Here is a 16,329-nt window from a genome sequence, read left to right as displayed (position 1 = left end):
TGGGAGGGTAGTCAACTGTTATCTAGGAGGTAGAGCACTGTACCGACCTCATTTGATAGACCAGGTCCTACTCTTAATCCAGGTGATAGATGGGACGGAACCTATCTTAATGCAAGTATTGCAGGGGTGGGAGCCTTAACCAGGTGTGCATTGAAATTGCTAAACAAGTGCCAGTAAGAATTGCCACCCCAGGATTTCAGCTTCCATTTGCTCTGGTCACTAGGGAGGCAGCACGAGAGTTCAATCCACCCAACAGAGTTAGTAGAAAAATTGACCCACATAGTGGGAGCATCAGCTCACCGGTAGGCTCTCACCCTTGAGGAAGTTCGCCACAATGTTAAATCTCTCCAATTGTTGGCTGTGTATGCACATACCACCTTGCCAGGTTTGATGCTACATAGAATTCCCATTGGTAACATCTTCAACATAGAGAGAAGTTTGTGCGTTAGTTCATTACCACATGGAAACAATGATAGCTGAAAACCCGCTAAAAAAACTACAGAAAGTGATCCATGGAATTGGTTATATTCTTGGTTGCCCGATGGTGGATGGATGGGGAGAATATTTACTATGGTGATAGGCCCAATAATGCTTCTATTGCTTTTCTGCTTCTGTATGCCCTGCTTGATGCAATGTATGCAAAATATGATGGAGAAGATCATGTCTCGCATGATGGGACCTCGCGTGCTTGCTTTCATGAGAGATTATAGACCCCTACCCCAGAACGAACCTAAGTATTAGGTTGTTCATAAGAAGAGGAGGGAGTGAAGGGAGAGGAAAGGGTTGCTTTCTATATTTTATACCTAAGAAGGATCTTCATATTCTCTGTAAGTTAATTTCTGAGCTAAGGGCCCCTCAAGGAATGCAAGATAAGACAGAGACTGTAAGCTAGAAATAGCCTCGCTTTAGGAATGCAATATAAAAAAAGACACAGACGGGAGGAGACGGGGGGATGTAGGACGCTTAGAGAGAACAATAGGGAGGGCTGTTTTAGAAGGCTATAGACATGCTAAAAATAAGTTGAAAACTTATTTTGGGAGGGCGTGGGGAGGAGGGAGAGAGAGCCCACTCAAGGTATAAGAAAATCTGCAGAGGGGTATTTTCGGGGCAGTCAGTTTTTCAGAATTTATTCTGCTGGCTGTCTCCTGTGCACAGAGAATAAAACTGCTTTCCTCCAAAGAAGGATCTTTCCTGGAGTTTTCTTTTACTCTCTCTCTGGATCTGAGGACGCGGGCCAACGATTCCCTGGCATGGACTAGGCTCAGCCTACATCACAAGTTGTGCAGGCCTGATCAAAACCTAGGCCCCTTTCATGCTTTTTTTTTTCTTTTTGCTCTGAGAATCTATGTCCGTCCGTATCCAACACCCCTTCTCAATCTGACAACTGCAATGCGCTCTATGTGGGGCTACCTTTGAAGGTGACCCGGAAACTACAACTAATCCAGAATGTGGCAGCTAGACTGGTGACTGGGGGCGGCCACCGAGACCACATAACACCGGTCTTGAAAGACCTACATTGGCTCCCAGTACGTTTCTGAGCACAATTCAAAGTGTTGGTGCTGACCTTGAAAGCCCTAAACAGCCTCGGCCCTGTAGACCTGAAGGAGCGTCTCCACCCCCAACGTTCAGCCTGTACACTGAGGTCCAGCTCCGAGGGCCTTCTGGCGGTTCCCTCACTGCGAGAATTGAGGTTACAGGGAACCAGGCAGAGGGCCTTCTCGGTAGTGGCACCCACCCTGTGGAACATCCTCCCATCAGATGTCAAGGAAATAAACAACTACAGTATCTGATTTTTATAAGACATCTGAAGGCAGCCCTGTTTAGGAAGTTTTTAATGTCTGATGTTTTATTGTGTTTTTAATATTTTGTTGGGAGCTGCCCAGAGTGGCTGGGGAAACCCATTCAGATGGGCAGGGTATAAGTAATAAATTACAGTGGTACCTCGGGTTAAGTACTTAATTCGTTCCGGAGGTCTCTTCTTAACCTGAAACTGTTCTTAACTTGAAGCACCACTTTAGCTAGTGGGGCCTCCTGCTGCCAACGCACGATTTCTGTTCTCATTCTGAAGCAAAGTTCTTAACTCGAGGTACTATTTCTGGGTTAGCGGAGTCTGTAACCTGAAGTGTATGTAACCCGAGGTACCACTGTATTATTATTATGAGTGTTGGGGTAACCAGCTGCAAAATGCTCCCTTTGCTGGCTGGTTCTGGAAAGGCTGGAAGGAGATATCATGACCCCAAACCATGTAGCTCAGCCCTGAGCCATGTAGCTCTTAATCTCAGGGCTATGGGTTCGAGCCCCACGGTTGGGGGTTGGACTAGATGACCCACAGGGTCCCTTCCAACTCTGCAATTCTATGGTTCATATGATCTTGCATTTGTCTAATGCCTGTTAGCTGCACTCTCCACATAGATGCTAGGCAGTTTTCAGATGCTTCCTTTCTCCTTAGGAACAAACAGGGTCATAGGAAGCTGGCGTTTTACCAAGAGCATTTGTTTCCCTAGCGCGGTATCATCCACACATACCGACAGTGGCAGTTCAGAGTTCAGTTACAGATAGGTAGCCGTGTTGGTCTGCCATAGTCAAAATAAAAAAAATTCCTTCCAGTAGCACCTTAAAGACCAACTAAGTTAGTTCTTAACACTCTTAACGACTGTAATTGCAACTCATTACCAAACTTAAAACCATGGAGAGACCTGGTTTGAACAAAGACATTGGATTCTTATCCCATTATACATGACTAAGCCATTTCTCACCTTCTCACCCCTTGCCTTTTCCTGTAAGACCAATTACAGTCGTTAAGAGTCGTCAACAGGCTCATCTCAGCTATCTGTCAATCTCCCATTCCCACCACCCTTCTGAGTAATACCCCTCCCCACCTTCTCACTATATAGAAGGATCTGGCAACTTCTGTTTCAGTGTATCTGAAGAAGTGTGCATGCACACGAAAGCTCATACCAAGAACTAACTTAGTTGGTCTTTAAGGTGCTACTGGAAGGAATTTTTTTTATTTTGACTTCAGAGTTCAGTTGGGGATGTTCCCAGTCGTATCTGCAGAAGTTGGGGATTGAACCTGGAACCTTCGGAATGCAAAGCAAGAGCTAAAGCCCTTCGTTCTACCTACAGCCAGCTAGCAGAGACAGATACCCCCCAATAGCCTAGTACCATGAAGCCATGCTCCATTTTGTACCACAGGCAAAAGACCCAAATATCCTGGAGGCCGCCTCTTCATACCGTTTGAATCTTACAACTGGCCACTCACGTTAAAGGAAACAGCGACAGCATGGAGGCAAACTGCTGCACTGGGGAAACTTGGGCAATTTCCTATCTACATGCCCGAGACGTTATAATATGACCGAGGAGGGAATCAACTCCAATGGCTGTCATGCCCTGCTCAGGTCAGAAAGTCTCTCTCACCCCAAATCCTCCAGCTCTTGCAGAAACACAGACATCCTTAACCGCCTTTAGCCGCTTGGCTGCCCTTTATAGTAGGTTAAGATTGCACAAGTCTCTTCCCAGTGGGAAAAATGAGGCAGAGAGGTTAAAATGATGAGTCACCCGTCATTAAACAAAATGTGGGATCTCTTCACAACTCCCAGTCTCTGTGTAAACAGTTCAATATTGCTATTTTGCCCCGTCAACCGCACAGATAAGGGATGAACAGCTTCATTCTGGCATTGTGCCGTTTGGGAAACAGATTTATCCATCAACATTCCCCCTCCCTCGCCCTTTCTGCCTCTTCCTTGCCGGGCACAATATAGCATTGAACATGCAAGCGGGGGCAAACAAGGGCAGTACATAATGCCCCCGGTGCTGATGTCATTGCCGGTGCCCACAGGAAGAGACTCGTCCCTTCCCGATGATGCATCTTAGAAGAAGGGCAATTGGTGGACACGGAACCAGAGATCTTCCTCAGTCCCTGATACCACCTGGCCCACAAACCAATCTGTCACACATCCCTAATCTGGAGTTTCGAAATACACTGGTTAGTCTGTTAAGCAGAAAACTACCTTTGTAATTCAGGTTATTAGCGCACGATTCGTGAAGCGGGCTCGGAAAGGGAAACCCGTGTCCAGACACGAACCTCAGCGCATTGTTGCTATGTGTAGTGGAACGGGGGGCAAAGAGGCCCCGCCTACTTGTACCGTATTAACCGGATAATTTTATTGTTCATAAAATCCGAGGCGTGTGGGTGAGAGGAGTCGACGCAAAAGCCATCGCTCATGGCGATTTTCAGTACCTCCTCTACAAACACCTGGAAACTGTTGATCTGCTTCTTGGCCGGCAGGACCCACAACCTCTTTAAGTTCTGCCTGGTGTACTCCTCTTCCGGCAGCCCTTCCACGCTGGCAACCCAATCCAAGGTCACGTGGTAGGGATCCTGCAGGTAGCTGGAGATCGAGGACAGGTTGCCGTTGAAACAGTAGTAGAGTTTGGAGCCCAGAAGTTTGAGGAACAAACTGGAGGTGCTGAAGATGTGAGCGTTGAACACTTCCATGTTGGAAGAGGACAAGCTGTAGATCTGGGGAGCTTCCCGGACGGTGAAGTGAACCGTCTGAGTCCTCTGGTCCAAGCTGATGTTGAGCATGGCGTTCTTCTCTGCCCTAGAGAGCTCCACCTCCTTCTCCTGCAGGGCCTCAATCAGCGGCTGGACCTGGTAGAAATCTGCTTCTCGGCGGAGCAGGCCCATTTCTTGGAAGTCCTCTGGGAGGTCCAGGTGGGAGGTTCTCAGGAAGTTGAGGATGTAGCGGAAAACCTTGCCATCCCGGTCAATGAAGCAGTTGCCTTGGCTGTCCCTCTTCGTTGGCAGGTTCCCGCTGAACATAGCACCCAGCATGGAGTCTGGGAAGCTGGTCAAGGTGGACAGGGATGTTGTGTACAGCTTCCCACCAACGTTTAGCGTTATAGGCTCTGACATGGTGGGGGGAAGGGACGTCCGGAGCAGATCTAGGATGGAAGGAATGAGCATCAGACATTAGGACATGCATCGTTTAGGGGTGGGATTTTTTTGGAGGGGGAGAAACTTGAGTGCATTAAAATTCTTCCATTTACCTCCCTCTTCAATCCTCTTCTGGTAGAGCAGAAGAGATAAAGGAACAAGAGGAGGAGGAGGAGGGGGTGTGAAAGCCCTTGACTCTCCACCAGAAGGACCCATCCCTCTTGTCCTCCTGGACCTACACTTCACTCTCCAACCCTCCAGCTTCTCCTGCCTGACTCTTGTCTCCTGCCTGTTACGGGTTCCCCCAGATCCCTTCTTCCCTCAGCTTCTAACCCCCTTTGCCCCAGTGCCCCACTCGTCAATTTGCCTAGCCACCACTCCTCAGTCTCCAGCCGGTCCCTGATAGTATCAGCAGGAAGTCTTCTCCTGCAGAGCACAATAACTGGTTGGGTACCTAAGGGGTAAGATGATCTTTTGAGAGCCAGTGTGGTGTGGTGGTTAAGAGCAGTGGACTCGTAATCTGGTGAACGGGGTTCGCTTCCCTGTTCCTCCACATGCAGCTGCTGGGTGACCTTGGGCTAGTCACACTTCTTTGAAGTCTCTCAGCCCCACTCACCTCACAGAGTGTTTGTTGTGGGAGAGGAAGGGAAAGGAGAATGTTAGCCACTTTGAGACTCCTTCGGGTAGTGATAAAGTGGGATATCAAATCCAAACTCTTCTTATTTTGGAAGCTGATTAGGGCTTTGCACACCTGTACTAGCACCTGTTGTCTTTGTCCATGGAGTTTGTCCAATGACAAACCTAGACAGCATCTTTAAAAGCAGAGACATCACCTTGCCAACAAAGGTCCGTATAGTTAAAGCTTTGGTTTACCCAGTAGTGATGTATGGAAGTGAGAGCTGGACCATAAAGAAGGCTGATTGCCGAAGAATTGATGCTTTTGCATTCTGGTGCTGGAGGAGACTCTTGAGAGTCCCATGGACTGCAAGAAGATCAAATCTATCCATTCTGAAGGAAATCAGCCCTGAGCACTCACTGGAAGGACAGATCCTGAAGCTGAGGCTCCAATACTTTGGCCACCTCATGAGAAGAGAAGACTCCCTGGAAAAGCCCCTGATGTTGGGAAAGATGGAGGGCACAAGGAGAAGGGGATGACAGAGGATGAGATGGTTGGACAGTGTTCTCGAAGCTACCAGCATGAGTTTGACCAAACTGCGGGAGGCAGTGGAAGACAGGAGTGCCTGGTCTGCTCTGGTCCATGGGGTCACAAAGAGTCGGACATGACTAAACAACAACTAGCACCTAGAAGGCTGTATTATAGAATCATAGAGTTGGGAATCTCAGCTAAAGCATCCAGGACAGACGCCCATCCAACCTCTGCTTAAAAACCTCCCAAGGAGGGAGACCGTTCCACTGTCAAACAACCTGAGGATCCACTTTCTAGGTGTTTGGTTCCCAAGTGCAAGATCATAACTGCAGCTTTCAGCGTCAACTTGCAAGCGAGAACAAAACTCCCACAGACAGAACTTCTACGTCTCCAGAAAACAACACTTTTCAGTATAGCTACTTTGCCCGTTCAGATGCCACCAGGCTTCCAACTTCTGAGTAACGCAGTGAAGAGGAAATCAGCTGATGGTATGAACCTGTGTGAATGAGTTCTTGGGTACAGGGAAATGGAGACCCGTAGTAACTGGTCATCAGCCTTGAACGCCAGTTTGCCTCAAAGTCAACAACAATTTCCCCGTTGGAAATCTCAGGGCTGTAAATTCAGGAAGCTGCACGCAAGTCCACCTCTAGGTCTTCTGCCGAGGCCAGATACCATTTGGAGACAAGGTACCTTTACAACGTCTGCTAATTTATTAATTGGCACAAAGCCAGTGTAGTTAGAAAGTCACACAAGGCTTGGGAGACCTGGGTTCAAATCCTCACAGGGTTATTGTGAGGATGAAACAGAGGAATGAAAACCACGTATGTGGCCTTGAGCTCCTCTTGTGGGGTATACATGTCAGGAAGAAAGGAAGAGAAACTTGCTAACAAAACTCCCATCACCCCTTCCTGGCTGAGGCTGATGGGTGTTGGAGTACAACGACAATCTGAGGACCCTACTTAGGAGCCTTGGTTCTCAAACACCAAAAACCAGGAAGTAAGTGTTCCGGTTTTCTAACGTTTTTCGAAAGCCGAACATCCAATGCGGCTGTTGGCTATTGTTTCAGGGGCGGCTGCACCAATCAGAAGCTGCGCCTTGGTTTTTAAACATTTTGGAAGTCAAACAAAGTTCCGGAACGGATTAAGTTTGGTGCTTTTATTTTTGCTATGTATTTTGTGGTTTTGTTTTTGAGGCTTTTTTGGTTAATCTGTTTTTGTGACTGTGTGGAACCCAGTTCAGCTACTGATTGATTGTGCAACTGCGGAAATGGGTAAAAGCCCCCCATCCAAACAATGATTATCATCAGTGCAGGTAAGAATTTTATGTTTTTTAATCATCTACAATGCTGGCTTATTTATTTTATAGTACAGCACATTGATTATTGCTTTCATTTTATGGATCAATGATCTCATTAGTAAAATTCATGTTGAATTGCTGTTTTAGGGTGTGTTTTTTTAAAAGTCTAGAACAGATTAATCCGTTTTGCATTACTTTCTATGGGAAAGCGCGCCTTGGTTTTGGAACGCTTTGGTTCCAAATCCGGAACGGATTAAGTTTGTGAACCAAGGTATCACTGTACCAGGTTACGGAAAGGTGTGTTAGGAGTCAGAACTTTCAGACCCTCTTCAATCCATTATGACACGGCGTGCTGAACCCTTGCATGTTATGGAAGAGAAGAATAACAGTTGGCTGTGTGGACGGGCCTTCCCCCACGACTCTTTATTCACTGCGTCAGGTGAGATCTGAGGCTGGAAAGACCATTTCACCGACCCATCCGTGAGGTAAGACCACTTGGGCAAAGAGTGATCTTGGAGGGAGTAAGCCAATTAGGGTGTCAAGGGAAATACGAGGGATAAGAAATGCAAGAATTGTTTTGCTGGATGAGCACAAGTTTTCTGTCTGCATTCTAAGGCTGGATCTAGACACATTAAAAAAAACGTTTTGGGAAAACACGTTGCAAAGCTCATAATGGGAAATCACATTAGCGACGGATCAAACTCTACAGCGCCATCTGGTGTCGTGGTGTTATAACACATTTAAAACCAATATAAAAGGTAAAGGGGCCCCTGACCATTAGGTCCAGTTGTGACCAACTCTGGGGTTGCGGCGCTCATCTCGCTTTATTGGCCGAGGGAGCCAGCGTACAGCTTCCGGGTCATGTGGCCAGCATGACTAAGCCACTTCTGGCGAACCAGAGCAGCGCACGAAACGCCGTTTACCTTCCTGCCAGAGCGGTACCTATTTATCTACTTGCACTTTGATGTGCTTTCGAACTGCTAGGTTGGCAGGAGCAGGGACCCAGCAACGGGAGCTCACTCCATCACAGGGATTCGAACCGCCGACCTTCTGATCGGCAAGCCCTAGGTTCTGTGGTTTAACCCACAGCGCCACCCGTGTCCCAAAAACTAATGTAGCTGTGTCCTAAGTCCAATAGTGGTCAGCCATATATTTCTGAGAAGGTAGTCCACCATCTAATTCTCACAGTGACCAAACAGATAGATGCCTCTTATGGGAAGTCGGGAAGTCGGGTCTGATTTTTGCTTTGTTTATGCTTTTATTGTTAAATTGCTTCTAAATGTTTTAGAGGAAGTGATTAATAAATGAACAAATAACAAATAAATAAAACAATGTGAAGAATGTGTATACCGCTCAACAGAAAGTATCTAAGTGCAAGGAAGGGCATGTAAAAATATGTAAGACCGAAAATTAGAAATCATAATAATAAAAACCCTTCATTGTATGTTGTATCAGCCGTAAACTTCTAAACAACAATTCAGCTGGAGATGACCTGAGTTGCTGTTAAGCCTCTGAAGCGCAAAATAATAGGTGCCCATTGCCAAGGGGACAAAATGCCATTATGCTGGTGCATAATTAAGAGGCATATACAGTGGAACCTTAGTTCCTGAACGGCTTAGTTGCCAAACAAATCAGCTCCAGAACGCCGCAAACCAGAAAATAAGTGTTCCGGTTTGTGAATGCTTTTCGGAAGCCAAACATCTGACGCGGCTTCTGCTTGTGTGCAGGAAGCTCCTGCAGCCAATCAGAAGCCGCGCCTTGGTTTTCAAACAGTTTCGAGAGTCGGACGGACTCCCGGAACGGATTAAGTTCAAGAACTATGGTACCACTGTAATAATAATAATACCCCGCCCATCTGGCTGGGTTTCCCAGCCACTCTGGGCAGCTTCCAGCAAAATATAAAAACATAATAAAATGTCAAACGTTTTAAAACTTCACAATACAGGGCTGTCTTCAGATGTCTTCTAAAAGTAAGGTACAGTGGATGCTCGGGTTGTAAATGTGATCTGTACGAGAGGCACGTTCGCAACCCACAGCATTTGCAACCCGCAGCGCCGCGTCTGCGCACGTGCAGATTGCAATTTGGCACTTCTGCGCACGTGCAGATTGCAGTTCGGCACTTCTGCACATGTGCAACCGCTGAAACCCAGAAGTAACCTGTTCCAGTACTTCTGGGTTTTGGCATGTCTGCAACCTGAAAAAACGCAACCTGAAGCATCTGTAACCCGAGGTATGACTGTAGTTGTTTGTCTCCTTGACATCTGGTGGGAGGGCATTCCACAGGGCGGGCGCCACCACCGAGAAGGCCCTCTGCCTGGTTCCCTGTGGCTTCACTTCTCGCAGTGAGGGAACTGCCAGAAGGCCCTCTGAGCTGGACCTCAGTGTCTGGGCTGAGCAATGGGGGTGGAGACGCTCCTTCAGGTATACTGAAGTTTAGCCATCCCTGACTTGAGGCCTACATAATACCTGGAGGATAACTGAAACGCAGGTAGGAAACTGGCCCCCTTGGGTGAAGAATGTTGGTGTGCATATGAGTCAAAGGTCGCTGGTGAAGGACCTTTGAGTCCTATGTGGATATTTGTTTCCTTGACCTGCTTTGTGCTTGTGGTCCGACCCGACGGCCTAGCTTTGAAACAAGTGGCTGCGCTGATGAACTTTTGCTCCTGCACAAATTCCACCCCCTTTGTTTTTAAAATAACTATCTGCAAAGCAGGGGCTTAACTGACCTTGAAAAAATGTCAAACAACTGGTCAGAGCCGTTTTGTATTTAACCTGAAGCAAGGATACATCTCTGTGTGGAGTGATGGCTAACTTGGGGGGGACGATTTTGTGCTTGTCTACATAGGAAAGACTATGAAAGAGCCATAGCTCAGTGCAAAGGAATGAGACTTGTATGCATATAGTTACCTGAAGTTTAACATTTTAGTATGTTTTTATATATGTTGGAAGCAACCCAGAGTGGCTGGGGCAACCAAGTCAGATGGGTGGGATTTAGAAGAAGAAGAAGAAGAAGAAGAAGAAGAAGAAGAAGAAGAAGAAGAAGAAGAAGAAGAAGAAGAAGAAATCCCTCCTTTAGGAGAGAAATGTTGGAGGGCAAGGGCAAACGGCTGGATACAGAAGACTCTTACTACAGTCGTCCCTTGGAAGTCGAACGGAATCCTTTCCAGAAGTCCTTTCAACTTCCAAAACGTTCGGAAACAAAAGCGCGGCTTCTGATTGGCTGCAGGAAGCTCCTGTAGCCAATCGGAAGCCGCATCAGATGTTTGGCTTCCAAAAACAGTTCGCAAACCGGAACACTCACTTCTGGGTTTGCAGCGTTCGGGAGCCAAAACGTTCGAAAACTAACTGCTTGAAAAACAAGGTGCGACCGTATATTCTTATGTTCTGAAATCCCTGGAGTCATTGTCAGTCAGTGCAGACCAGGTGAGTAACCTGTGGCACTCCAGATATTACTGGACTGACTCTCAGCATCCCTGACACCACCACTGGCCATGGTGTCTGGCGCTGATGGGAGTTGTAGTTGCAGTTCAAGACATCTGGAGGATGTCACATTGGCAAAAGCTTTGTTATGGAAGTGCCACCTGCAACAACAACCTGCAGACGTTGATGTAAGTTCCCCTGAGCCCTGGGGCGTACAAAAGAGTGTTAGACATGTAAATACATAAGCAACATTAAGGCCACCGTGGCCTCAACCACACTTTAAAACCTATCCTTAAAAAAGATCTTCCTTCCAAAATATCTCCATGTTTATCTTTGGGGTTGTATCGTAAGGCAAGGCGCAGCTAATCAAGGTATATTTGCACATATCCTGTCTGATATTTTTGGCCCCATCTCGTTATACCTTTAATCCCTTAAAACCAGTCCTACCTTTAAAGATAAGATCATAGGTAGATCCAGGTTGGTGCTCTTAGATAAAAGGAACCAGCCGTGTATTAACAGATGATTTACCAATTCTGGCTTGCCGTCTGCCTTCAGCCACAAAAACTAGAAAACTCGTTCAGCCGTCAGGGTCTGCCCCCTGGCCCGATCCCAATCATGATTACTCAGAAGGAAGTTTCCATGAATTCAGCCAAGCTTACTCTCAATTAAGTGCCGAGATCGTGGCAACCTTAATTTAATTTTACCTTGCCTCTAACAAGCCTGGTCTAGCTACATTCATCTTTCCAAGGAGCTGAGGTCCTGCAAAAGGTTTTGCATACAGCTCAGGTCTTGCGATGATCTTGGCTTTCAACAACTTCGCATTTAGAAGAAATTCTAATGTGGACCCAGCAGACAAAAGTCATATCGAAACAGATTTGCCAGAAAGTATAGCATCCCTCTTTCTCCCTAAGATAGAAGAAGTTGTCAGACTATTTGCCCATTAGCTACTATTTCCTACTCTGCCTAGGAACATCGCTTCATCGTCTCAGACAGAGCATCTTTACCCTCTCCTGTTACATGTAACCTGGCAGTATCACATTAGTGTTTAAAAGTTCTAAATGACTTAAGCTCCAAATATCTGAAAGGCCTTCTCCTTCCCTACAGATCCTCTTAAGATCTGCAGAGAGAATCCTCTTGGTAATTTTGTTGCCCTTGCAGGATCGAGGTGGTGGTAGTGGGTGTAGCAAGGGACAGGGTCTTGTCTGTGGTGGCCCCTAAACTATGAAATTCGCTCCTCACAGAAGTGCATTTATAGTCGTAAAGGTAAAGGGACCCCTGACCATTAGGTCCAGTCGTGACCGACTCTGGGGTTGCGGCGCTCGTCTCGCTTTGTTGGCCGAGGGAGCCGGCTTACAGCTTCTGGGGTAATGTGGCCAGCATGACTAAGCCGCTTCTGGCGAACCAGAGCAGCGCACGGAAATGCCATTTACCTTCCCGCCGGAGCGGTACCTATTTATCTACTTGCACCTTAACATGCTTTCGAACTGCTAGGTTGGCAGGAGCAGGGACCGAGCAACGGGAGCTCACCCCGTCGCGGGGATTCAAACTGCCAACCTTCTGGTTTAACCCACAGCGCCACCCATGTCTGACTTCATTGTACTACTATGAAAACAGCAAACAGTCGCAGGGAGAAAGTCAGGCGGGCTAAAGCTCAGAATGAGCTGACTTTCAAAAAAGGTTAAGAATAAGAATAAGAATAAGAATAAGGTTTCTTTGGATATGTGCAAACAAGAGGAAGAACAAGCAAGCAGTAGGTCTTCTGCATGGAGAAGACAGAGAAATGCTATTGGGTGAAAGAGAGAAGGGAACACGTACCTACTTGGTTGACCACAAACTTGACATGAGCCAACAGTGTGATGCGGCAGCTAAAAAAGCCAATGCAATTCTGGGCTGCATCAATAGGAGTATAGCATCTAGATCAAGGGAAGTAATAGTGCCACTGTATTCTGCTCTGGTCAGACCTCACCTGGAGTACTGTGTCCAGTTCTGGGCACCACAGTTCAAGAAGGACACTGGCAAACTGGAACGTGTCCAGAGGAGGGCAACCAAAATGGTCAAAGGCCTGGAAACGATGCCTTATGAGGAACGGCTAAGGGAGCTGGGCATGTTTAGCCTGGAGAAGAGGAGGTTAAGGGGTGATATGATAGCCATGTTCAAATATATAAAAGGATGTCACATAGAGGAGGGAGAAAGGTTGTTTTCTGCTGCTCCAGAGAAGCGGACACGGAGCAATGGATCCAAACTACAAGAAAGAAGATTCCACCTAAACATTAGGAAGAACTTCCTGACAGTAAGAGCTGTTCGACAGTGGAATTTGCTGCCCAGGAGTGTGGTGGAGTCTCCTACTTTGGAGGTCTTTAAGCAGAGGCTTGACAACCATATGTCAGGAGTGCTCTGATGGTGTTTCCTGCTTGGCAGGGGGTTGGACTCGATGGCCCTTGTGGTCTCTTCCAACTCTATGATTCTATGATTCTATACTATAAACAAATTCAAATCTCCACCCAAGCTGCACCCAAGGGTACTAAAGGAACTTGCGGATATAATCTCAGAGCCTCTGTTTACAATCTTCGAGAATTCTTGGAGAACAGGTGAGGTTTCTGCAGACTAGAGACTAGAGATAGGCCAGTGTAGATCCTGATAACTAGCGAGAGATCAGCTTGATACCAGGAGAAGTCCTAGAACAGATAATTGAATGGTCGGTCTGTGAGCACTTATAAAAGGATGCCTTGATTACTAAGACCCAGCATGGGTTTCTCAAGTCATGCCAGAGGATAGAGTTACAAGCTTTGATAGAGGTACAAACTTGGTGGATCAGGGGAATGCTGTGGACATAGTGTATCTTGATTTCAGACCTTGACAAAGTCCTCCATGATATGCTCCTGTTAAAGCTGGTAAAATATGGGCAGGACGAGGTAACTGTTAGGTTGATTTGGAGTTGACCAAACCCAAAGACCACTCACTAATGGTTCCTCATATAATCCTGGAAAAAAGTGACAAATGGAGGAGCTGCAAAGTTCTGTCCAGGGCCCCTTGTTGTTCAATGTCTTTGTAAATGACTTAGAAGCAGGAATTGAGGGGATGCTCATCCAATTGGCAGATGACACCGCAGAAGACAGAATTTGAATTCAAGATGCCCTGAAAAGATTGATGAACTGGGCCAAAACAAAGTAACAAAACGCATTTCAGTAGGGACAAATCTAAGGTTCTAAACTTAGGCATCCCCAACCTGCATCCCTCCAGATATTTTGGCCTACAACTCCCATGATCCCTAGCTAACGGGACCAGTGGTCAAGGACGATGGGAATTGTAGTCCAAAACATCTGGAGGGCCAAAGGTTGGGGATGCCTGTTCTAAACTTAGGCAGGAGTAACCAGCTGCACAAATATAAGATGGGGGACATCTGACTTGACAGTAGTACGTGTGAAAAGGTTCTTTCACATTACCTGTTATCCAATTCCTTTTCCAAAACAGGAGATACCTGGGGCCTTCTGCATGTGAGACGGATGTTGTGCAAATGAGCTGGTCTCTCCCTAGAGTTTGGATGGTGTTGTGAGCAGAATGAGAGACCTGGATCTCAGCCCCACCTCGGCAATGGAAATTGCTGAGAGGCTCTAGGCAATTTTTAATAATGGTTTCCCTTCTCCAAAACAGAAATAATATGGTCTACTGCAGAGGGTTTATTTATGTCTCATTCATGGCCTGCCTGTCTGCCTCTCCTCCAAAGCAGATGGCATTTTCATGCAACAACAACTTTGCGAGGTAGGTTAGGCAGAAAAATAGTGACTGAACTCAAAGCCCCCGGTCACCTTCACAGCTAAAGCTGTGGCATAAAATTGTGTTTCAAACTTCCAAGGCCATCTCTGTAGCCACTGGACTATGACAACTCCCTATAATGAGTAAAGAAAGAAAGAAAAGAGTCTAGGTTATAAATGGGTATTTTTTACGTCTCTACGCAAACACACATCTAAACGATCTCAGTAACTTAGAGCAGAAATAAGTACTGCAAAGAGATGGAGAAAAGTAAAGGCGTTTGCATGCAGAGATTGAATAAAAAAATGATCAGACAGCACAAAGTCTAAAAACAACGAGGTTTTAAGATTATGGGATGGCAGCAGACTTTGTAATAGAGCTGGGTCCTTTTATGGACTATTGTAAGATAACTTATGGTGGGGGAAATAATATGAATATACCTTTTACTGTTGTGTAGGGGCCTTGTTGCTCTGTATAATTTAAGAGCGGTTTACAAACTTGTACATAATGTTGGAAGGCGTTTAGATAGGAACATGTTGCCTTGATATCAACAGTTTATGTAAGCGTGTATACGCTTGAGAGCACCTTTGGATACCAAAGTGGAAGGACAATGTCAAACCGGAAAAGGACCTGGTACACATCTGCTACCTTGTCACCTTTAACTGCCTGACAGGTGGAAACTCAACAGATGCAGCTCTCCTTTCAGAGGAACTTTCCGACAGTTTTCGTGAGGAATGTGACTTCTGAGCCAGCTGGGTTTTAAAAGCCCCCCCCTCCCCAAACAAACAAACAAAAAACCCCATCAAGGTGTATCATGAACCTTGAGCCAAAGGCATGTCTCTGAGGGGCCCAGCCTTTGGGATCCCCCTGCTGATCTCTCCTGCGACCAGCCAGCATCCCATTCATTGGAGGGCTTCCCCCCGGCGCACCTGGATCTTTCGCATCACTTACCTGTCGCGCTGCCAACCTGCTGGACCACTGTCGCAGATGCTTCTTTGGGGTGGGGAAGGGGAGAGAGAGGAAAAAAAACACGATGGGAAAGCTTGGGTGGACTGGGGAGGGGGGGAAGCGAGAGAGGTGGATCTGCCCTGCCTAGGAGACGAAGGGAAACCCCAGCCGGCCGCAATGCTCCGTGGGAACTGTATTTCCTGGGCGCCTCCGGTGCCAGCGCCGCGGGCCGGGGACGGGACTACAACTCCCAGCCGGCTCCGGGGCAAAGGCGGCCGGCGATCAGCTGGTGTTAAAGGGGACGCAGCCCTGGAATTGTGACTCGGGGGGAGGGAGGGGGGAGAAAAACAAACCCACAGAGCGAGCCCATCTCCGAAAGCAGCCGGAGGTGGTTCCCTGGTGATGCGCGCCGGCTGCAGCAAAGCAGCTCCTGGGGCGCTTTCCCTCTGCACCACCAAGTCTGGGTTGGTTTGTTTTTTTGCAAGCGGGGCGCTGGAGGAAAAGTGGGGCGTTGCTATTATTATTATTATTATTATTTGCAAAGGCGTCTTCTGCACCTGGAGAGAGAAGTAAGTGAACGGCCACCTCCCTCGCTTGCTTTCTTGCTCGCCTCCCCGTTTTGCGCAATGGTAACGCGCGCGTGCAGTGCGGAAGGCTCCTCTGCGAGGAAGCGCCGCTGGGTTTTGCAAGCGGGAGGGGAAATTTCTCCCAGGGAAATGGGCGCAGGGTGGCCCCATCTGGTCCTTCGGGTTTGGGGAGGTTCCTCGGCTCAGAATCTCCGTGCGAACCCCTCTTTTTGACCCTTCTTTCTTCGTAGAGTTGGAAAGGG

The 16,329-nt window shown here is 47.2% G+C and overlaps 2 protein-coding genes across 5 annotated transcripts in view; one reads left to right on the top strand and one right to left on the bottom strand.

Moving 5' to 3' along the window:
- Positions 1-3,665: 3,665 nt before the first annotated feature.
- On the bottom strand, positions 3,666-15,870 carry KCTD21 (potassium channel tetramerization domain containing 21; the record flags this gene model as incomplete). Its single annotated transcript, XM_083499831.1, is given in 4 exon segments — positions 3,666-4,947; positions 15,504-15,579; positions 15,581-15,843; positions 15,846-15,870. Coding segments are annotated over 4 exon segments (1,176 nt in total). The 3' UTR covers positions 3,666-4,135.
- Positions 7,509-16,329, top strand: part of USP35 (ubiquitin specific peptidase 35) — a 45,667-nt gene continuing 36,846 nt past the window's right edge. The window contains exon 1 of one of the 4 annotated variants that reach the window (XM_083499337.1): positions 7,509-7,867. Coding sequence is in view for 1 of the 4 variants with exons in the window: in XM_083499336.1 (XP_083355462.1) it covers positions 14,541-14,561 (21 nt within the window). In the remaining 3 variants the exon portion in view is untranslated. Of the gene's footprint in view, positions 7,868-14,451; positions 14,562-15,830; positions 16,070-16,329 lie in introns of those variants that run through there. The other 3 variants (XM_083499336.1, XM_083499338.1, XM_083499339.1) reach the window with 3 other exon arrangements.

Source organism: Podarcis liolepis, assembly GCF_965112155.1.
Source record: "Podarcis liolepis genome assembly, chromosome: 4".
Classification (NCBI taxonomy): domain Eukaryota; kingdom Metazoa; phylum Chordata; class Lepidosauria; order Squamata; family Lacertidae; genus Podarcis; species Podarcis liolepis.
This window is presented reverse-complemented; position numbering and strand designations above follow the sequence as displayed.